Source organism: Phasianus colchicus, chromosome 9, assembly GCF_987193195.1.
Source record: "Phasianus colchicus chromosome 9, bPhaCol1.hap1.1, whole genome shotgun sequence".
In the NCBI taxonomy this organism is placed as follows: Eukaryota; Metazoa; Chordata; class Aves; order Galliformes; family Phasianidae; genus Phasianus; species Phasianus colchicus.
The window spans coordinates 22,637,295-22,660,993 of NC_143444.1; the positions used below are offsets into that span (position 1 = coordinate 22,637,295).

At 47.9% G+C, this 23,699-nt stretch overlaps 1 protein-coding gene across 14 annotated transcripts in view; it reads left to right on the forward strand.

Moving 5' to 3' along the window:
• The window catches only part of PTPRF (protein tyrosine phosphatase receptor type F), a 342,933-nt gene that overhangs the window by 257,380 nt on the left and 61,854 nt on the right, over window positions 1–23,699 (forward strand). For all 14 annotated transcript variants that reach the window (XM_090146539.1, XM_090146537.1, XM_090146542.1 and 11 more), the window contains 2 exons: window positions 8,001–8,111; window positions 21,947–22,216. In XM_090146539.1, the coding sequence (XP_090002665.1) occupies window positions 8,001–8,111; window positions 21,947–22,216 (381 nt within the window). The remainder of the gene's footprint in view (window positions 1–8,000; window positions 8,112–21,946; window positions 22,217–23,699) is intronic.

Below are 23,699 nucleotides of genomic sequence, written 5' to 3' on the forward strand. Positions count from 1 at the left end.
CTGACAGGCAAGAAACTGTAATCAGAAGGAGATCAGTTGTTGAAAGTTTGAGCAAATCTGGCTCTGGGATGTCATTTGCATTGCCCATATTTGCCTTCCAAGTGTGGCAGCAGAGTGGGGAAGCGCTGCCCCAAACCTCCCTTTCAGAGCGGAAATGCCAGCAGTGCTTTGTAGCGCAAAAATTTGGTTAAATAGATGAATGGGAAACGCATCTGACCGCTTTAAGCCTTCATTAATTAAACCCACCTATGGTTTGACAGCCCAGTGTGCACGGTCCCTGGCTAGTTTTCAAAGTCTGTGTGCACCAGTAATGACTTTCCAATTGGAGTGTTGTCTTTTCTAGGCTAAACACTCAAAGCTGTCCCTTCAGATTAACTTTAGTCTGTTAATCAGCGCTACGTGCTGAGGCCCTCCCGAGTTCTCTTGTGAGTTTGGTTACCCCTGTTGACTGACCCCTGGATTTCTCGACAGAGTGACTGCCACCTACAAACTGGCACAACCTCATTCGTTCAGTTCTCCCCTTTTCTCCTCTCCTCCCCCTTTTCCCTGAATCACTGCTGGAAGTTAATAATCTGACTCTGGAACTGGTTCTGTTGCTGGGGGTTAATGTTTTCAGCTCCCGTTAAGTGATTTTAGAGCAAATGTGAATTGCCGTTTGATGCGTATTTGCATTAAGTTGCCTCTGTAGTAAATCTGGGTCAGGGAAAAAGACTGCAAACCTTATTTTGCTTTGAATGGGCTTACATATCTGTCATTCCTCCCTTTGGAACGCTCACGATTGACAGCTGTGATGTTACAATCTCCTTAAACTATTTCTTCATCTCCTATTCCTATTGCAAATCCTAAAACGAAATGACAGATGGAATGCTAAGTAGCCGAGTGCTCCCCGCTCCCAGCCCGCATGCAGCGCGGCCGTCCCGGGGCCTCCCCGCGCTCTCGCCCTGTCTGATGACATTAGTGACTCAGCACCAGAACCGCGTGGATGCTCCATCCGTCCTGCTTGGGAACCGAGCGCATCTCTGTGAAACGGAACCATCCATCTCATGAAACATAACTTCCCCACACCCCCCACCCCCCTCCCCACCTCCGTTTGAGTCCTGATGAGGTATTTTGAGAATGTTCTTGACATTATTTAAAATATATGTGTCCTGTTTGAATGTCAAAGATGACATTTCTGTGAGAGCAAACAGAAGCCACGTGCTGCTCTCTGGCTTCTCCCAGAGGATTTCTGTCAGCCTAATGCCTTTTATTTAAAACGGAGGTCATTGAATTTCCAAAGATAACGACAGATTAGATGAAAGTGCTTTTGTGATGGTGAGGTTGTGTCTGTGTAGAAGTGACTGTTCTGCCATGTTCTATACCCAGCTGCACTCTTGTTCCTCATTAAGGTAAGTTGGATGCTTTGGAATCCATTCATTTGGTCTGAAAGGAAGGGTGAACTAATGACTCTTAACGAACCCTTTTGGTAATGATGTTGGGGGTGGGAGGGCAGATTCGCTTTGATTTGATGGCTGCTGTGACTGTGTCTCTGTGAGCCGTGTGTGCAGAGCCTTTGGGAGGATCAGGTGATACCCAGGCCTTTGAGCCGCAGCAGCAGAGGACCCATTTGGGGGAGCAGCACGGGGTTAGCAAGGGGATGACCTACAAACGTCTTCCATGCACCCCTCAGCAAACCGTAGGAGATTTTTCTAACCATCTTGTTTGATCTTCACAGCATTTATTTGGTCCTTTCTGTCCGAGACATCTCTGGCTTCCCTGAAATGGGAGGAGCTGCCATCTATAATTCGAGTCTCAGTTTGTAGCTTAACTCTTTACCCCTCAGGGACTGCCCCGGGTAGTAATTAAATCTTGAAACCCCTATTTGTTCATCAGGAAGACACGGAGCTGGCAGGCACCCATCACGTTAGGCAATAGCTGACTGCTTAAGGTAACCCACAGATGGTATCAGCAGCTCCACGTTTAAGCACGTTATGCTCCTTTCTTATTTTCAAAGCAGAAAATAAGGTGTTTGTTTCTAGCATTTCTCTGAAATTCAGCTCGCTCAACCATGTGTGAAACCTGGCTGCATTTTCCTGCCCCAGGCTGTGAGACAGCAGAGCACAGTTGTGTTTCAGGTGGGTGCTGGACTGAGCAGGCATTAGATCGGATGCACACAAGGAGGTAAAGAAATACCATCATCTCAGGCATTATCCCTCTGCAGTCAGATTTATTTGTTACTTTGCTGTCACCACAGGAAATACTGAAGTTCCTGTACATAAGAGTATTTCTTCCCAGCAGACGTCAGCATAGCAGAGGTCTGTCTGAATTAACTTTAGATCAGCTCACTTGGGTGTCAGAAGCTGTCTGTCTGAGAAGCCAGGTAAACACTCACACCACCTTCTGTGTAGCTGCAGCTAAACCTTTCCAGTCCCGAGCGAACTGATCTAAATACAGCTCCAGTATTCCTGTGCCATCCTGAGAGCTGGAGCGTAAAGCTATCCAGAGAGATTAGAGGAAGCTAAAAGAATTTTGCTGTCTTTTTGAGCATGTGTTTGTACATTTGATTGCACTTGGTATGTGAAAGAATTTTTCCCGTTGCTTGAGCTTCTTTAGACACACACACAGACAGAAAAAAAACAATTTAAAAACAAGAAGATTCGTTTTTGGAGCAGACAGTGTCAGAGGGGTGGTTGGGTGGGACAGCAGTGGAAAGGTTTGTCATGCCACGTTTCTGGCTGTCAGGCTTCAGATTGACTCATGTCCCTTTAGAAACACACACAGATAATACTGTGCGTTTGACAGTGCTGTAGCTTTGCTTCTGAGCGGAATCCCCTGGGATCTCCTTTACCTGCTGGTGAGAGATCAGAGCATCCTGAAGCTCCTCTGCCTGAAAAGAGCACACTGGGTTCTCCCCCTCCCTCTGCCCGAGCCGTGCTCAGTGGCAGCGGTCAGGTGCCATCAGCAGCTGCCTCTGGAGCACACGAGAGCGATTTCTCACCAGCATTGCCATCCAGAACAGCCCCCTTGCCTGCCTATCACTGGCCTCTCAGGCATAATGAACATAATGAACACTAACAACAAAAATACATCTGTAGTGTGTTTGGTTGTGTAATTGGTGCTGCTGATGGCTAGTGGAGGTGTGGTGCATTCATTCCTCTGTAACAGCTGGGAGGTGCTGCTGTTACAAATGACAACAAATGAATATGGGAAATGCTTATTTTCATTATTAGTGGCTCTTGTGTGGTTTTGGTGTCCTTCAGCTTTTCACAGCTCCCAGAGCAAATGTTGGTTGTCTTGGTCAGCAGCCCCTTGGCTGTCAGGGCTCTCATATTGTCCCTTTCCCCACTGTGTTCACACTTAGAGTTCTTGTCTCAGCTGGCCTTGGCTCTGGCTCTGCTCTGCAGCTCCCTGTATTTTATTAGGAGGGTTATTCTGTGGGAGGGAGTTTTTAGCAGAAGAGGGATTGAAGTCCTGAGCAGTGGCTGAAAGGGTGGCTAAGAATGCTGCTGCAGGATAGCCAGACAGTGTCTGTTTGGGATGGTCATGTGCTGTAGCATGCAGGATAGGCATGTTGTGCCTGTTCCCAGCTGCCTGGGGGTAAGGGCCCTGGTTGCACCACTGTGTTCATTAACACCTGCATCACAAGAGCTTCTGTGACAGAAGACTGGTTCCTCTGCCTCCTTTCATTCTGTCTCTAATTTTATAACACGGCAAAAGGTCATTCATTGCCCTTGAGCAAATGCCCCATTAGAGTAACAGAGCAGCTCCTGCTGCCAGGACAGAGCTCCCACTACAATGGATGCAGAGCAGTGTCTCGGAGCTTCCAGGCTCTGCTCCGTGCGGCGCTCTCTGGGTGTTTGTGTTCTGCTCCTGATGAGCTATGGAGCAGGATTTCAGAGAGATCAATTTGTATGGCAGCTTGGAGCTTTTCCATTTGCTTTGTCATGTAGAGGAGAGTGACAAGCCCTCCGTGGTGCAGCAGCACCCGCGCTGCCAAGAAGTGGCCCTTATCAAGATCTGCCTTCCCCATGCTCTGTGCAGTGCACTTTTTAAATGCTTCTTTTAAGCACTGTCACTGCAACTAATGACTCTGCCTGAGCACAAGTATATTTGAATAGATAAGTATCTCGGAGAGCTGCAAATGGGGATGCTGTCTGTGCCTGAGTTTAAAGAGCAAAAGAAAAAGCTGGGAGAGGAGGCTGGCACTGGCAGAGAGATAGTGGCATGGAGTAAAGGACCTACAAGGGATGGTTGTCAGTCAACAGAGCCTGCTCCTGCCCTCAGCCCCACGAAGCTCTGCCTTGTCACCATTTTCCCTGGCACTGGAGAGCAGCCAGGGGTTTTCCTCGGGAGCGGACAGCTCTCTGATAAGCTGAGATGTGTTATCGGGAACGGATCTGAGCCACAAGTGAGACTGATGTGAGGTGACAACATGGTGAGGGATGGCTGCCCCTCTTCTGCTGGGCCCTGCTGCAGCTGGAGAGCTGCGGAGGTTGGGTGCTGCTCTGCAGGGAGAGGTTTTGCTCTGATGTGTGCATACCGCTGCAGAGCCCCACAAGCTCTCTAACAAGCTATTCTGTTCTCTGCTGCTCTCTGTACACTTGTGTGCATCCTGGTGGTAGATGGTCCTCGTGCATCTGCTGGAACTGTGCTATCTGACTGCACGTCAGGCAAATGAGAAAGCACCTGGCACCTGAGCGCTTGAGGAGACCAGACGAAAAGTCTGCTATGACATCCTGTGTGAACAAGACCTTATTCAGCAACTTGCACAGCATAAAACCCAAGTAATGAATAAAAGTAAATCAGCCTGCCTAGCCCTGGTTGGCAGAGGCACAGAGGACTGTAAGATGAGATGCTGGCAGGGCTAGGAATAGAAATCAGGTTCCTACATCCCCAGTCCTTTGCGATTCTTGAAAGCAAAGATTTCCGTACACTGTTGAAGGTCTTTGGATGTAGCTTCCGTGAACTGCAGAGACAGGAGCTGCTCAGGATTCGGTTCTTCCTTGTCTGTGGATCCTCATGTCTTGTCCAGCCTAGGTTTGAATTCTGCGAGAGGTGAAGCTATTGCCCTTCTCAGGGATGACACGACCAGCCTGCAGCATTTTACACTTGCAGACTTTTTCACAAGGCTCAGATGCATTTAGTGTCTCCAGTTTGCTGATCCCAGCCATGTCTGAGCTTCTTAACTTTGTTCAGAAGTCTCTGTACCCTGAGATACACTGTGCTCTCCTGTATCCATCACTCAGCTGTAGGCTGTTCTTCAAGACAACAACCCCTGTAGTCCCACTGACTGCCATCAGCATGCTGTGATTCTTCCCCTTTGTGCTGTTACCTGTGCTGAGAGCTCTTTATGTTTGTCTAATGATGATTTATAACATTAACTGCTTCTTTTCTGGTTCAGTTGAGAGGTTTCCTTCCTGCTCTCTGGGTTGTCTCCTAACATGCCACAGTTTGAAGTCTGTACCAACACAAAGCCAGAATCCCTTGCCTGATGTCCCTGAGCATTCGTAGACAGTTATATGTTACACGTTTACAGTATGATTCCAGAAAGCAGTCTGCTCTGGCTGCAGAGCTGACAGGCAGTAATTTCATGTAACTCAGCTCTGTCTTCATTTTCTTCATCCTCTTTATGTTTTGCTCTTCTCCCTCCAGCACTGCTGTTGAGGTCCCTAGAGATAAAGAATAGGATGACTAACTGGCATTTAAGAGGCATGGTGATCACAGGATTGCATATGTTTAAAGGATATAAATACCAATGATGTGCACTCGATGGCTGAAAGGGGCCTACGGCTCGGTGCGTCTGCCTGCAGTTACCTGGGGGTCTTGCTCTTTCCTTGGCAGGTGCTGCCGCCTGCTCCTGAAGCTGCTTTCAGCCCAGGGATGAGAGCTGCAGCCTCTCCCTGAAGGAGCCTGCTGGTCAGGGTGATGACATCCGCATTTTGTTTTTAAAGTTTGTTTTGTTTTGCAGTGTACGACTCCTGCCAGCCCGATGTGGGCACAGAAAATGAACTCTGCAGCACATGTGTGCCCACAGTAATGAGCAGAAATTAGGAAGGGGATAATATGTGGTGAGCTCCAGGAAAATCATCCTGACAAAGAGCATAACCAGTCTGTGGCATGAATTCCTTGAGGAAGTGGTGAAAGACCTCTCACTCGGCGCATTTAAAATGGGATTGGACAGAACACAAGTACATTTACAACAGGGAGCAATGCTGCCCTGGCCCCCAGGGATGCACAAGATAACCTAATAGGTCTTTTCCATCTCTAGATTCTCTTGATTCTCTGTATCTTGTCAGCGCTGGGAAGCTTCCTCCTGCTCCACCGCCTGTCATGCTTCTGTCTGCTGGAGATGTTTTTCACAGGCAACATGTAGAAATTCACTGTTCTCCCCGAATTAAGCAGGCGAGCTCTGTAGGCTTTGGGCTGTGGGTGTCCAGAGAGTGCCAGGGCTGGGGGAAGCTGGCAGCTGCTTTTGTTAGTAGGTGGAAAGGCTCCTGCAAACAGGCTTTTCTCTGTCTAGCTGAAGCCTCGTTTCCAGCACTAATGCAACAATAGGGAGGGCTCTGTACATCATTTTTATTATATGGCAGAACCCAGGGAAGTTCATTTTTCCCAATGACATATAGACTTATGCTACAGTCTCAATTTATCCTTCTAAATAATGTAGGTGGCAGTGGTTGATTCACATTAGTTTTTCTTCTGTTCTGATGATATGAAAAACTGAGTTTGACCTCTGCAGCTTGAACCAGCAAGAAGGGGAAGGCAATTTCTCCAGCTATTCTCCGTGCTGCTCTCAGTGGTCGTTTTGAACCGTGGCAGGCAGAAATGAGTTCAAATCCTTACAAGCAAAGGGGTTAATGTTCTCTTTTAGTTGGGTATATGGCTTGTGAGCAGAGTTCCCTTCTTCCATGCACTTGGAGGCACTTTAAGAATTGCTGCCATACTGCCTGGGGGAGGCAGGCAGAGCGCTGGCCATGGGCTCCTGCCATGCCAGCTTGTTGTCATAGAGTCCTGCTTCTTTCCTTCTCTTCACCCCCCTCTTTCAGCCTGTGTATGGAGCCCCACTAGGGGAGTTTGGTGCAATCAGTTTTGCAGTCATCTGCAAAATGTCATCACCCATCATGGTTGCTGCACGGATTCTTCATGTGAGTTGCTACTGTGTGTGCTCTGACAATTACCACAATTATTTCATGTGCCCCTAGTGTGTCTGCCATTTCAGGGATAGGATCAGGTCGTGTCCTGAGGAATCTGAAGGCTGGGCTAAGCAAATGTTCCTGGCCCAAGGCTGGAGAAGCTGCTAGGACGAAGGGAGGCTGGCTGTCATGCCAGCATCATGCTGGAAAAATGGGTGTATTGTGTTGGTGTCTTTATCTGAGTGTCTTAAACTGAGTTTCTAATCGTTTTATATCAAGTATAATCCAATCTGAAAGGACAAGGAGATCACTGGCAGAGAGAAAGCTGACGAAAGGCAAAGTGTTTTCTTCTCAAAAGGGGATATTGGCTGGGAGGAGGGGTGGGGAGATGGGACTCTGCCAGCTTCTGCAAGGAGGTAGCAATTTGTTGAGCATTTCCTAGGCTTTATGTGCATCAGATAAGAAACAAACAGCTACAGTTAGTGGGCTTTGTGTTTGGCTGTTTTGATTAAAGGCTTATTAAAGGTCCTCTTATTAGATGGGAGTCCTATACCAAGCTGTAATTAATATGTGTGTATGTGTATGTTTTCTTCCTTTATTGCAGCAGTGAAAACAAGCAGTTGGGGTGGTTGGAAATGCATCAGTAGCTGGTTCCTTGTGCATTAAGAAAAGAATAACAATAATCGATTTCACGAGCTTCTAACAGCAGACTGGGTACCTTGTAGCTGTATGCCGGTACCCTGTGGGTCCAGGGAACAACATCACAACATATTTATCCAGGAAGATGCTTAAAAAGCATGGGGCACGGCCTTCCTTTTCTGAGGTTGTCTGTTCATTTACCAGGTTTGCCATAACCTGAATTGTCTGTGTCATCTTGTTTGTGCACAGGAGCTCTGCAAATAGAGAACAGCGAGGAGTCGGACCAAGGCAAATATGAATGTGTTGCAACCAACAGCGCAGGAACCCGTTATTCTGCCCCAGCGAACCTGTATGTCCGAGGTAAGAGCAGCTTCCACCCAAGGAGGTTTCTCTCCTGCCCGGAGAGTTCTGGGGCCTTTCAACAGAGGAATGTGTTCCCTCTTACTGCCACCGTCACACTTTGTGGATTGCGTGATGTGACCATTTGCTCAAAAAAACGGTGAATCGAGCTCAAGGGTATTGTCCATCCATGTTGGGTTTGACTCGTGTTTACCGGAAATCTTTCTGCTGTTTGCACGGTATTCTGTAAAATGCTAAAATATGGGCAGAACTGGAATTTCTTTGTCCCTTGAACTCCTTAACTTTGTGTCACAGCTATTTTAATTGGGAGCGAGGGATGCTTAATCCTCTTAAGTACAAACTAACCTCTGGTGCAGTTGTATAAAGCCGGTCATGCTCTGATGCACCAGCTACAGGTGAGCTGGTACTTAGGCCTCTGCTTTGGAATGTGTATCTTTAAAAACTGAACAGCTTTTTGGAGTTGTCCTAATCCATCTTATATGCATCAACGATTAAGCCTCTGGGTATTAATGGCTCACACTGGGAACCTGCTGGAAATTAGCTGCAATTCATGTAAAGTGATTTTCTAATCATTATGCTATGTTGCCAATTCAAAAATATTTTCAGCACTCCAGAAGAACTAGCTTTTACATCAGGATGGTCTCTTGCCAGTTTTCTTTTTCTACACAGAAGCTGTTTTGCGTTAGCCTGGAAAAAGGCAAGGGCTAAATCCTCTCTACCCTGTCTGTTAATTTCAGCAAGAAAAAAGTGCTGCTTCATATGAAGCTCTGTATAACCAGAGCCACTGGTTAGGAACCCCTGACAAGTGTGGTTATGGATTTTCCCAAGGAGAGAAAGAAGGTTCTTGTGCAGGTGCGAGCATTATTTGCTAGGAAGTTAGAAACAGATTTTGTTTTCACATAGTAAATCAACTGTCTAATACTAAAATCTCATCTTCATTTCTTCCTTTCTCTGTTTTGAAGAAAGAAAATACAGTACAGTAACCAATGCATTGGTTGGTATGGGAAGAGGACATGAGAGTGAACAAGTCTTCACATGATGTGTGTTTGCTTCTAGGGGTGTCTTCTGGCATTGTTGTCTTTGCTTGCTCTGGGGGACTGCTTTTCTATTTTGCAGCCTAATTTGGATTATGGGAGTCTTTGGAAGACTGAAGGATCCAGTTAAACGTTCAGAAGATGAAGCTGTGTCTGTACAGTGGAATCATTCATTTCACTCTCACAATGTAATTGCGGATGATTTTAAACTCCCTCTATTCTTCCAAGTTCATTTTCCAGGCAAGCTGTGCTAAAACTCATTCCGGATTGTCCCTTTGCACTCTGAGGGAAAGGATCCTGTCTGCCATGTTGGCTGTTGTTGTGTGGGTCTATGTGGGTACCCAGCGTTCTTCTGCAGCGTTTGGGGATGGTTTGCTTCCTGTGGCACACTCAGATTCTTGCTGCTCTGTTTCCTAGAGCAGCGTGGCTGAAAACAGGCACAGCAACTTCAAGGAATAGAAAAAACTCCTCTTGCAATGTTCTGATTTCTTACTAACGAATGCTCTTTATTTAGCAAGTGAGTCCTGTAAGTCTGAGGGACGTACTGAGTCTTACACCTGAGTCGCTGCTCAGCAAGGTTCAGCTGTCCTGGTTGGGCCGAGCATGGGCCTTGGGTGGTTGGCACGTGGGAGAGGATCCTAACATTCACCAAAGAAAGCATGTTCTTAGACATATGCCTTGCTGTTAACCACCATTTTCTTACACATAAATTTCTGGAACAAGCTTTTTTATTGCACATAATCTTTACAATGTCAGTCTCTAGCCTGTGTGATCCTGATAAAGCTCTGCTGTATATTTAAGACCGGGTACCCCATAAATCACTATCACATGAAATTCTGTGCGTGCTGGGGTCTAGGTAGTATTTATGCTTACATCTTGTGCTTACAGTTTATGATAGCTAATGTACAGAAAATACCCTGTTGTTGCTCTGATAGCTAATGACTGCAAAAAGTTAGTCAAGCCAACAGGGTGTTTTATTTCAACGAGAAAGGGGAAAATGGAAATACCTTCCTTTCTCACATCTGGGATGTAGAATAAAGAATCCTTGGTGTCTTTTTCTCTTGCGATTGTCCTACAGTGCTGACATTAGAAGGATTGGTGACATCCAGTAGAGCCTTTAGGAAGTGCCTGCAACTTTACTGGAGAAGACATTAATTAATGCTAAATTACAGCGGAAATTAAGTGTGTCTGTGCACCACCACCACACAGTGGTTTCATAATGATTGACCTCATTGTGGCCAATACCCAGGAAGTCGGCCACTTTCTGGGAAAGCACGGCTGAGCGCGCTGCTCTGCAGGTCTGAGCAGCAGCACTAATTTCCACCCTCTGTAATTCTCAGGAGCGCTTGTACCTGCTCTCCTTTACAGCCTCTTGTTTTATTAATAGTTCAAATGTTTGTTTGTCTCTTTGACTCTTGGGGTTTGTGTTTTTGATCGTGTCCTCCCCTTTCCGAGCCTCCCAGGTAATCCTTTGTGGGTGTGCTGAGCTGGAAAGCACATTAGCATCTTTATCATACTTTTCACACTAACAAAGGAAGATTCTGGTGGCGTAGAAGGAGCATCCAGGCACCGCTCAGGGCTTCCTGTATCAATGAAAGAACAGGAGGAGGAAGGAGCCGGGTACACCAGCACCTCATCCCTGTGAATCCTTCAGAGCAGCACTTCTGCACAGATGGACTTCATTAAAAGTTAAAACGTTTCCACACCAGGGATTTGTAAAGGAAAATGGATGCATTTTCCTTGAAGCTATTATTTTCATCTTACTAACTGTGCTGGAAAGCAACCCTCAGAAGCTGCCTGTTTCGGGACTGACAGGTCTATCTGCTGCTGCAGAGCAGGGATGGGGCTGAGGAGCAGCACTGGGAGCGGGCTCCTTCCTGCTGCTGCCCTGCAGCCCCAGGCATGCAGGATAGCAGGAATCATTGGAGAAGCAAGGACAGAACAAAAGCCAAGGGCAGAGAGCGTGCCAAGCCACGGTGGCTGTCTGTGGAAGGGCAGCGACGTGTTCCCAGCCTGCCCTGCCAGCACAAGCATGCTTGCCGTGGATGTTTTTCCCTCTACAAAGAAGCACTAATCCAGTGGTGGTCCGTGGCTACAAGTACCAAAGTATCTCGTAACAGTGATTAGATTTGGGACCTGATGGTGCTGTGGGGAGAAGAGAAGGGAATAGAAACATATGGAAGATATGATTCCTCTAATCCACAGAGCTTACTGTCTAATTTAGCAGCAAAAATCCTAGAAGTTGATTCAAGACATACAAGAAATTGATTTAAATGTAGAAGGGAGAGTGGGCCTTGCATGGAGAAAAGGTAGTGTCATCTCACTGTGCTCGCTGGGAGTAAAGAATAATGCCACCGATTCACGTGGGCCATTGGTTTTTCTGAATACATTCCACTCTTCGTTTGCCTACATCTTCAGGGACATCCGCACAAAGAGGAGTGTTTTCAGCTTAAGGCCTGGCCCTGTGACATTCCTGTGAAGGCAGTGGCCTCTGTGGATCTCTTTCCCCATATGAAAGGCTTTTTTCTGCTCTTCACTTTCTCTGTGTGTGGCGTTATTTTTTGTTCAGTGAAGGAGATGAGCTGAAGGACTGTAAGAAAAACCTTACAAAACACTGTGGGGTTTGCAAGCTGTGTTCTCCAGCCTTGCTTACAGCAGCGAGCAGTATCAGTGCTATTAGAATAGTCCGTACAGGAGTAGTGACCACCTACTTAAACAAGAAAGCTGCTGCCCAGTTTTCACTTCTAGGTGCTGCTTTCCAGCCTCCAAGGCAGCTGCACAGCTGCTTGTAAAGAAAAGACAATTTAAAACTGAAGTGTCTCCTCAGTCCCCAGATCACAAAGCAGTATATGAGATTGCCGTAAATAGAAATGGTTTTACTGCAAAAATCTGTGCTTTCTCAATCAGCCTTTTGAAGGGCCAGGCTGGTATTTCATGTGGCAGCGGGGAAACGTGTTGGAGCCTGAAGTTTGATTCTCCAATTTTCACCGAGGAGCCGTCACCCAACACGAACCGAGCGAGGGCTGCAGCTCCGTCCCCAGCAGTGGTTCTCTGCCCTCGGCGGGGTTTTGCACCGGGAGCTCACTGAGATGGCCACTTGCAGCTGTGTGATGCTTGCTGCAGAGGGGACCTTGTGTAAATAATAATAATTCTGAATGACTGACACTGGCCTGGAGCAACGAGACTTGGAGCCTTCAAAAAGGACATTTTGTGCTTATGTAATATTATAACAGCTAAAATAGCAACGGCAGTCAAAGCTTGAGGGTATTGCCGGAAGAATAAAAGCTGAGAACGTTGGTGAGAGCAGAGCTGGAGTTGCCTGAGAAGTAGCTGGGTAACAGAACACATTTGTTCCCAGCCCTGCCCTCCTGGCAGAGCTCTGCTAAGCCGCCCTGTCAGCTCAGATGGGTGACAGTCCCTGAGAAGTGAGAGGCACTGCTGGAGCTCCAGTGCCCAGCAGCCAGCAGTGAGGAGCAGGACCAGCGAGGGGACACCTGGTGACAGGCTGAATCCACCCAGATGACCCAGATTGCTGTTTCGGACAGCCTCTGCCCTGCACCATCAGAAGGCAAATCAGTCTGCACCAGAGGTCACAGAGCAACCACCCCTGAGCTATTGGCGTGTGGCTGGGAAGGGCCACGGGTCTGAAGGGCTGTGATCTCCATGTGTATTCTCTGTGCAGCCCTGACCTCCAGGTGATACTATGACTTGCCATGCGACGCAGAGCAGTGACCCCTCAATGAAGAAAGTGCACTCCTCTTTATGGGATCTCAGTATTTTTAACTCTTCTGTCTCCAGGCACTGCTCCTCGCTGAAGCTACTGCTCTTATCAAAGTCATAGCAGCTGCACTTCAGACAGAGGCATCTTTATTCCTTGCAAAGTCTTTTGGTGGTTAACAGTGAAATGCAATGCTCAAGCCTAATTATTTGTAAAATGACCTTTATGGAAAACAGAACAAGACTGGCTGGTGGCTCGGTGCCTGACAGCACAGTACAGAAATGGATTTGGAAGCCTGTTTCCCCCTCCCTACTGCATGGTCTGCATAGACATCTGTGGAACAATTAGGTCTGCGTGTCTGTGCCGACTCAGTGTCCACCCCCTCCCCTTTCATATCCACTTGCACAGAGGGTTAGGAGACCCATCTCTGGTGCTCTGAGATTTTCTGCTCTTAATTGAATTCATGGTGCATGTGTGTGCGCTCTGAATGGCAAGGGATGTTTGGGCGACCTGAGCATCCTGTCTGTCTCTGGAATGGAATATACTCATCACTGTGGCAGGAGCACATTGTTATTGTGTGTAATGGGAGGTTGTCTTATTCTCATGTAATCTGGCGTAAAAAAAGGCAATCTGTCCTTTTGTTCCTCTAGACCTTTAAAAGCTGTAAAAAATAAAATCTGATTTATGTGGAGTCCTTGAGACACAAGATGTGCTTTTAGCGATAAGCGGGAACAGGTTCATCCCCCTCTGGGTTTTTGTTCACCTCTATGTCTTTTGGATTCCAGAGTGGCTGGGTTTGTCTTTATATTAGCATCTTGCATAGCACCAGAGGGATTTCAGCACAGGGCAGATGCTGGCAGTTCCCAGCAGAATTGCAGAGCCAATTGAGATAATGAACTTTCTTGTTGCCTTCAGGAAAGTATTAGTTTCCCGTTCTGAAAAGCTTTAGAAACGTGTTCCTTTGTTTGGGCTAGCTATCTAAACTCTGACTTGTGCATTTGCATCCTGGCCATAGCCCCTGCCTTGTTTCAGGGAGCTGATGCCCGAGAATTCACAAAGCAAAGCTCCACATAAGCCCAAGCTTATTCTTTCTGCAATGAGCAGCTGTGGTTAGAGCATTGCTGCTGCTGCAGAAAATGAGCGTGTCTGCAGCCCTGTAAAAGCCAAAGGCAATCAGCGTGGGGATTTCTGTCTGCAGAGCGCTGGAGCCACCTGACAGTCAGGACTGGCAGACGTGTCTCTGACACAGCCTCGCTCCTTGCTGCTTTTGCCTTCTGGGGCAGCCTATCCTCTGTTGGCATTTCTGCTGTGCCATCGCTTGCTTTGTCTCACGCAGACCCGTGTGTTTGAGTGATGAGCCAGGCAGCCCAGGTTTGTGAGAACAGGGCGGTGAGCAGCATGGGCTGGGGGGCAACCCTAGTCTTAACCCTCCATCATGCCCACCTGAGGGGCAGGTGCCTCTTGCTGTCATAGCTCAGAGCCCTTTGTTTTGGGGGGAAAGGAAGAAAGGGAAAGAAATCAACACCACCAACAAAAAAACCAACAGCCTGTTGGTTAAACATGCCTCTTAGCTTAGGAGTGACATGGACGGAGAACTGGAGATAAGGCAGAATGTGAATGGGATCTGTAAGGAGACGAAACTTTCAATTTACCATTTATCAGGTTCATCTGAGATAAAGCAGCAGCTGTTTAAGCATGAAGTGAAGGGAATGGAGCGAGAACTTTCTGCCCAGGTGTTTCCTCTCTCCTTACAGCTGCTCCAAAATGCCCTGTTACTGGCTTTTATTCCCCATAAGCCACAAATATAATTAGAGATTAAGAGATAATCCGGCAATTAGTGATGAATAGCAGGCCCCAAACCCGTTCCAGTTTGACAGACCGGAAAGTAATCTGTTTGAATTAGCATGTTTCACATGTGTCTCCTCGCCTTTCCAACTCTAAGCTCAAGTGTCAACATACTGGGCAAGCTGGAGCTGTGTGTGTTGAGCAGGGCGGTCCCACTGGGCTCCCTGGGGCAGCAGCACCCATAGCATGGGCACCCTTCTGTGTGGGGCTGCCTGTTCTGGGGCTGCTGGAGCACCATTCCCTGGGCTCATGCCCTCAGTCAGCCTCTCACCCTTCAGCTGTGTAGTCCCGGTGAGCGCAGCAGGTTGGTCCCCCTGGTTTGAAGCAATCAAAACAACTGTTCTGCTGTTCTCTTCCAAGCTCCGTTGCACTTCACAGGCCACGCTTGTAGCTGTTATTGGCAGTTTGTTGCCTGGTCTGTACCGTGTCAGTGTTGGTTAAAATCTCGTCCTCTAATCACAGGAAATGGCTGACTGTCCTGTGCACTGTATGATGCCACATGCTGTTCTCTAATTTGCAGCATTTCTGCTGGAAAGCAAATTCCTCCCCCCACCTCCTCCTTCCCCATCAGAAATGTGACTCATAAGCAGTCTTTAACTATCAAATCCACTTCTGTATTCTCTCAGCGAGGGTTCAATTACAACTGATACGCCATAGATCCGTAGTTGGAGTGAGGTCACTCCTGCTAAAGAAATAAGATCTCCTTTGTCGATGAGGAAAATGCAACTAACATTCTGCTGTCTCTCCCGCAGGAACAAAATCTGGGACCTGCTCAATTCTCTCTGGGTGTCTTTGTCCTGATTTCTTGTCTGTCTCTCACTCACAGCAAAGGGTACCAATGAGGCTCTCCCGAAAGTGAGCCCAGCAGAGCCTGCGCATGCCTCTCACTTGCCTAATATCTCTCTGCTACGTGTAGCTCTTTGTTTGGAGAGCGGGAGCAGCTCTTCATGGTAGAAGATTTTCCATCCACCACTCGGAACTTTTCTTTCACACTTGATAAAATTCGGATCGACGTGTATATGCTTTTCCTAGTGTGTGGTCAACGGGTTTAAAGTGCCTTTGCCATCGTCTTTATAGCCAGAGTGGGTGCGTGGGAGCGTGTCCGTCCGTGTGATGGCTGGAGTCCCTTGCTGTGTGTGTTTTGCACGTGTCTGTGCTTCCAGCACCTGGCCCAGTGTGGGGCCGCCCCGAAGCTGCCTCCGTGTGAGTAAGCGTGGGTCCCTCCGCCTGGGGCTGGCAGTGGGGACAGGGGCCGGCCCTGCTCCGGGCCAGAGCGGTGCAAGAGTGGCTCGCTCCTGCCCCTGGCACAGAGCGGCCTGTGTGCACGGTGGGAAGTCGTGGCTGACCTCTGTAGTCTTGTCTTGTCGTTTCAGTGGTGTGCGGACAGATGAAGCTTGGCCTGTTTTTACTCTCTGTGTTTTTCCTTGTCTTTTTTTATTCCCTCCTCATCTTCATCGCACTCTGCCATCAAACAAAACAAACTTTCATCTCTCAGATCAGCGAGAAGGTTGGTCCTTTTCACTTCTTATCCATCTACAGTACGCCACGTCAGATGGGACTTTTCCAGTAGGGAGAGGAGAGCCATCCCCAAAAGGGGAGGGGGCTCTGCAGACTCTGGCTCCCTTCCAGGCACGGCCACAGTGTGTCTGATGAAATCTGCTTACTGTTTGCTGTGACTCTGGCGATGGCATTGATACGTTGCTTGCATGTCTTTGTTGCTTGAATTTTAAAATGCACAGAATATATTTTCCATGCAAATACCAGCCAGGATGTTTTTTTTTCAAAGGTAGGGTGGGAGTGAGTGCATGCTGCTGTATGTGGGGTCCTTCTCTAACCTCTGCTAGGTTCCCACCTAATACCTCTAAACTGCTGCTGCTTTCTGGCCAGAGATCAAGAGCAGACTTTGGAAGTCAGAATAGCTCCAGCCCTTCACAAGCTACTAGGGGGAGCAGGTCCCTCAGTTCCTCATGTGGCTTTAAGAGTTTTGACTTTCTCAGAGGGAGTAAAACTTGGTTTTGGTCTCAGCTGGAGAAGGACCTGCTTCTCCAGCTGCCTTCCTGCTGTCCCCACGCAGAAGTTGGCCAATGGCCCTTTGTGTGTGTGGTGCCAGGACAGTGTTTCCTCTCTTCTCATCCCTGGGGTTGGGTCTTGCTATTGCTGGTAGGTGAGCAGGGAACTCAGGAGTGGCCTCAGCTGTTCTGGGATGGCCTAGGGAGGCCTTTGGTGGCCTGCAGAGGAGCTCAAGAGATATCTCCCTCACTGAAGTGCTGTGTGGGTCCATCCGTATGTGCTGGAGGAGAGAGATGCTCAGATGGCCATGTGTCCCGGGGTTGCTCCCAGGTAGCACGGTGGGACTCCCTGGCTCCCCTCACACGTGCCATCAGGCAGCTGTGTGAGTTGATCTTATAATCATCACTGGAACAAGTTTTAACAAGTTGTCATAGCAGTTGTTCCACTACGCTGCCTTCACTCTGCCTGGAACGTGCTCTCATTTAGATTGTACAGAGACACAGGGCCCTTGTTGTTTACCAACTAAAAATAGATTTCACGGAGGATAAAATTACCTGGGCCCAAGACAACGATGGAAAATGAGAGCAAGGAGGAAAAGGAAAGAAATTAAAACCAAAGCCTAAAGCCACCCAGATTTCAGTGCGTTTGGAGCACCGCTGTGATGGCTCAGGTGCCTCTGGAGAGCAAACCTCTGACAGGGCACAAGATGGTTTGGCTGCATGCTTCAATGGAGGGGAGGCAGCCCAGATATAAGCTAGCAGGAGCAGGTAATTTCCCATTCCTTGTGTCGACCCCTCCTTCCCACCCCACCAAAAATAGCCAGGTACACAAATATTTAATATGAAGACAGAAATTAGTTTCTAAATATCCCCCTGGAATTTGCCGTACTTATAATTTGTTTGGTGCTGATAATTACATCTTACGTTTTTTCAGCTTTACTTAAAACTGTGTACTGCTCACCCATGCATTTAATTATTGCTCTGTGAGTGCTACAAGGTTGTTTATTAACGAGTTATTTTATCCTGATACAGTGGATCCTTTCTCTTACTCTCCTCCTTAATGTTGTGTTATTTTCATCAGAGAAATTTCAGAGAGTGAATGCAAATTTCACAGCTCCACAATCTTGCTCTCCCCTACTTTGCTATTAGTATGTCAGTATGCTGAATGCTGATGTGTCTCCAGTGCTGCACCACTGTAATGATATATCCTCTTTTATATGTGGTTGTCAGCACAAATAATTAGACCTAAAAGTTATAGCTGAAATATAATCCAAAAATGGCAAGGCCCTGTTTTGGAAATTGTCTATAAAATGTCAGCACTCAAGGATGCATTGGGAGCATAAATAGTACAGCATTGTTTGAGCACAAGATTAGACTGTAAATGCATTTTTTCTGGTTCCAATTTTTCCTCTCCTGCTGTTGATTCTGTCAATAGATTGTGAGACACCAACAACCGCCTTTCCATTTGAAGTCTTTCCTTAAAATGATGGCACTAGGGAGAGATGAAAGGTGTCTGTAGATGAGTAAACCGTGGAGACTTACGATCGTGGTTGAGGATATCTCTTAAATTCACTCCTTCCCAACTTGGAGGAGGCGGTGCTGAGGAGAGCAGGAGTTTGGGGCAAGGTTGAAGTGTGGCTGGGCTGAGAGCACTGCGCACCATGCATCATCCTGCTCACCCAGCCCTCTTTTAGAGCAGAGCTCAGGTGGCTTGTCCTTGGGGCAGAAGAAGAGCAGAAGGGGGGAAACATCAGTGCCACGCATCTCTGCAAGCTGGAGTCAGGGGTGTTAGCATTGTCATTTGCTCAGCTCCACTGTGGCCAAGACAGCCAGCAGGGAGAAGCAGCTCGGTTTTCCCTTCCCTAGCAGCATCATGCTGTTTCAGAAGCATGGGCATGCCTTCTTGGTGCTGCTGTGTTTCCTTGCTGCATGCCAGCAGTGTCTCAGCATGCCAGAGGGGCTGACAGCACCAGCCTGAGAGCCTTGATCACTTGCATCTGTAGCTCGGAGCCTCCACTGCTTGCAGACAGCAGCAGGGAGAGGGTTTCTGGCTCCCTGGGGGGGGGTAACGTCACCTTCAGCGGGAACCTGAGATCTTAGGAAGCTGCCACTCCCGTGGTGAAAGGAGCCAGGCAATCGATTGGTGCTCTTTGCTCTCAAGGCAAGGAGTGTGCATGTTAATGCATGCTGAATTATTAACGTTTCTCAGTCTCAACCTTTGTGGCCGACGTGTTGCCTGCTGCCCTCCATCCTCACTGCGTTGCCCCCAGCGAGCAGGACCCCATCTCCTTGCCATTCTTCTTCCCTGCCCTCTGGGATCCGGGCACGGGTTCAGGTTGCACAGCGTTGGTTCCACTTTGATTTCTCTGGGAGCACTGTCTGCACTGCACAGCAGCATGGAGCCCTCACACCGCCTGTGCTTGGGGTGAATGACAATGACTCACATTTTTGACAGTCTGCTGGTTTAACCAAACCTCTGAGTTATGCTATTGTCCATTGAAATTGTTCTAATATTCACAGTAATTTTCCCTGTGCTGTTCTTGCAATCCTCCTCCTCAGTTCCTGATCCAAAAAGAAGATGAAAAAATAAAAATAAAATTGTAAATTCTTGTCAAGAAAATTTTAATTAAAAGGGAAAATTCATTGCTGCAATAAATGGAGAACAACAACATTTCCAGCAGCCTTTAAGGTGGCTTCATGGGCTTCGCTTGCCCATAGATTTGACTTGTAAATTGGACAGAAATCCTGAAAAACGCCACCGTTTGAGGAGTTATACTAATTTAAATTATTAGCAGACTCCTGTGCTAGAAAAGCAAGAGACTTAAAGCACTGGCTTGAGCCAGAGGAATGTGTTGATGGTGCTCTGCAAGCTGCTGTGTGAGCTCTGCCAGCTCTCACTATAGATAATTGACAACATCTCCCCTCTCCCTCCGCACTGCCTGGGATGAGAAGCTGCCACTCATCTCGCTGTGAGAATGGGAGGCCAGCAGAGCCCGTCTCTTCCTCTGAACATACTCCTGCCAGTGCAGGAGGACATTGCACTGACAGGACTCAGTGTGTCCCCAGGAGGGTTCTGAGAGCCCATGTGGGTTGTGCTGCCTATGGTCTCACAGGGATGGGAGACAAAACCTGCTGGTGTAAGCTGGCCTTTAGCCTTCCTGCATGGCGTCCAATTCTCCAACCTCTGCACGTGAGTTACTGTGCACTGTCCCTGCACATCTGTAGCGCTGCTTTCTCTCTGACTCCTGTGGCCTCTGCTTGCCTGGTGCATGTGCATGAGCGCCCTGTGTGCACCTCTGGCTTTGTCCTCAAAGTTTGCTCTTTTTTTTTTGTGTTCATACAGCATGGGGGGAGAGGGGGTTGTGGTCCTTGGATGGGGATGGAATTTGAACAGCTGAAATAATTCGACGCCATGTTCATTGGAAAATGAGAGCTGACTCTTAACAAACAGTGCTGGGATGCTTTGGTTGGAAATACACGCCATCATGTTAAACCATTGCCATGTCCATCAGGTTAACTCTGTATTCTCATGACTGGGTAGCACCTGAGTATGCTTTCAGTTCTGTCTCGTTTGGGGAGTGCTGCCCTGTCAGTCAGGTAATGCCTCACTGGCAATCACTCATGTAGCCATTGATTTCAGATATAATAATTGATTAAAAGAAACAACCAGCAAGACTTTGGATTTGGATTTAGACATTAAAAAAAAAAAAAAGACAAGAAAAGCAAGTATCCTTCCCCTGGCTGGGAAGGAGCTAATGAGCCCTGTTTTGTCACTGAGACGATGTGTAGTACACACACAGTGTTGACAGCATTGTCTAATTTATCATGAAGTTTTAGCACGGTTGTTCCTACTAGCATGGGGGTTTCGTCTTCAGTCTATTTCTGCAAGCCTGTTGGTTTGGGGATGAATCATCAAAGGGAGAGCTAGCGAGGTTAGATTTGGGGACAGGCAGCTCAGCAAGTAGCACAGCATCCTCAGTGGCTCACCAGGCTGGCAGCAGCCTCCTCATCCACAGAGAAATGATGGGCCTGAGCCAGCAGAGCTGAGCCTCTGGGGCCAGTAGTGCATTGCCCCACATCTGCCTTCCACCAGCGCTTGGCTGACCTCACTGAAGGAGTGGAACAGCAGGGAAAGGCCTCTCCAGAGCCAGCCCAGCGGACAGCAGCCCTCCCTCAGGACCACTGTTTGGCAGAGGAGGCTAGAGCAGAGCAGGGTGCTGGGCAGGACACGTTGGAGCAGTTTCCCTTTTTTAAACTACCGACTAAAGTGAGCTTGCACAGAGGAGACAAAAGATTTACCGAGCACAGTGGTTTCTCTACCTTTGCTTAAATAGCCCATAACACTAACCCTGAAGAAGGGGCCTCATTTCTCAGTGTCATTTTCCTGACGGGAATGCATATGGCAGGCAGCTTCAGAGCTTTATTGTAGCTGAGAGTTGCTTACAAATAAGTCTTGAATGAAATACCAGTGAAATACCTAGCAAGGGATTGATATGAAGAGAAGCTATGTAGTGAAATAAGGAGGAATACATCTCCCAAAGCACTGCCACAGAGGTTGGGATGGTTCTGCCAGCCCAGCTCCCTTCTGTCAAAATGGATATGAACTCACATCTGTCAGGATTAGTTCTCTCCTGCCCAGCAAGGTGATCTGTTCAGACCCTGACAATGTCATGCATCTCTGGTGACTGTTTTTTCTGAGCCAAAGTAGAACCTGAGTTACATTTTGAAAGGAATTATATTTTATTTAGCAGCGCACGTGCTAATTCAGAAAGAAGCCCTTCTGCTGCCCCTGTCCAAACCCTGCGAGGTTTAGGGGACAGGTTTCTTTACTCCAGAGCTAATAAACGGAGCAGGTAATGCCATTCTGCAGAGCTTTGGTGAGTCCTGCACAGAGAGAGTGTGTGACTGGCATTTGTGCTTGCTCTCTAATTAGAGGGACATAATTTAAATGGAGCAATGTTTCACATTAGTGATATGATTTAAGAATGCCATGTGTGGATAGAATGGACTGAGCCATCCCATAATGAGTTCTAATAAGACACCAGTGGCCGAGGAAGGAGAGCAAAGCATGCACAATTTGATGAAGCAGTTTACAGCTTTTTCACTCGGTTTTATCTGTCCTGAGGGATAGACAGGCAAACTTCTGAGTCCCCTTTGTGTACCCCTACAGTTCAACTGAGTGCTCTCTGCTGGTTCCATGCCCTACTAGCTGTCTCCTCCTTGTTTCAGTGCGGCGTGTTGCTCCTCGATTCTCAATCCCTCCGAGCAACCATGAGGTGATGCCTGGAGGGAGCGTGAACCTCACGTGCGTGGCAGTAGGTGCCCCGATGCCCTACGTGAAGTGGATGGCTGGTGTGGAGGAGCTGACCAAAGAGGATGAGATGCCCGTCGGCAGGAACGTGCTGGAGCTGAACAACATCATGCAGTCCGCCAACTACACCTGTGTGGCCATCTCTTCCCTCGGCATGATCGAAGCAACAGCCCAGATCACTGTCAAAGGTAGAGTTATTCCTTGTACTTGGGTTTCAAAGATTCTTGAGTGCTCTTGGGCACAGCCAATTGACTGCACTCTCTTACAAGTTTTCCACTTTGCAAGGGAAGTTCCCAAACCCACAACTTCGGGTTTTTTTCCACTGGCAGTATGTTAGCATTTGGGCTTTGGAGGCCATTTCTTCTCTTTCTATATCCAGCTTGTGCCACGTTGTGTCTTGCTATCTCACAAGGGAACCTCACTGGGGCTGTGCTCATCCCAGTGGTTTCTGACTCATGCTTGCAGCTGTGGGAGCTGCTTGGTGCAGCTAACTGTGGAAGTCTGCATCCAGAGAACCATTTGCACAAATGTTTCCTTTCCTTGTTGCAGTAAGGGCAGGACAAGGAGGTCAGCTCCACCAGCGTGACTGTCCTGTAAGCCTTGCCAGAGTGAGCAATTTTCCTTCTCTGTCAGTTTTCTTTCTTCTCTTACTGCTCTGCCTGTTTCCCTCTTAAGTCCTTAAGACATGCTTCCTGCTGCTGTTTCACAGGGAACAGTACTGATGCATGCTGACCACTGGGGACAGGGCAGCCTGCCCAGACAGCTCCCTACAGGGGGGCTGAAGTACGTGTCCTGTCTTTCCCATCTAAGGCCAAACAGATTCACGCTATCCCTCTCCTCCTTGCAGCTGATACGTAGCTTGGATTTCTAAGATATGTCATCCTTTGAGTCTATCTGGTCTCACAGGCTCCCTCCTGCACTGTAGCCACCTTTAGCACTGAGTTCCTGCTTGAACAAATCACAAAATTGAAACTTAGCCCTCTCTGACCTGATGATGAACAGCAAATTCTCTTTCCCTGGTGCTAGTCAGTGGGTGCTTTTAACCTCAGCCACACATTGCTCCCTTCACTCACAGTGCCTGCTACCTGGTGGGTGCTGCTTCACTGTGCTGATGGTTTCAGTATTTACCCTTTTGTTCCTGGGAAGGCTCTGCTTAGCAACTTTAACCTCTTGTCTTCCTCCTGGTTTTTCTATCTTGATCTGCACCTTCATTCTGGACAGCTTGCTGCCTTTGTCTCCAACTCCTTCACCCAATGTTGCTTCTCCTTGTTGCTTATTGGAAAGTAAGCATTTGCAGGGCATATGGGAGAAGCAAGATGACACAACACTGATTTCAGTGAGTGCATCCAAGGCACCAGACATGCAAGGCTGCACACCCAAGAGCTGGCAAGAGCCACTTTCACAGCACTCCAAAAGCTGAGGGAGGCTGCCAATTTCTTGGTGCTGTAGTAAGTGTCTCGCTTCAGGCTGTAATATTTGGTGAGATGCATCTACCCTCCATGGGTAATGATGTGGTGTCCTTTTGTGGGTTGTATATCCCTGCCTCCTGTGCCAGCTCAGCCCTCACTGATTTTCTCAGTGCTTGAGTTGCAGTAGCACTGGAAATGGCATCCTTCACCATCATTCAGGACAGGCATGCTCCTGAGCCTGCCCTCCTCTGCTGAGCCACCT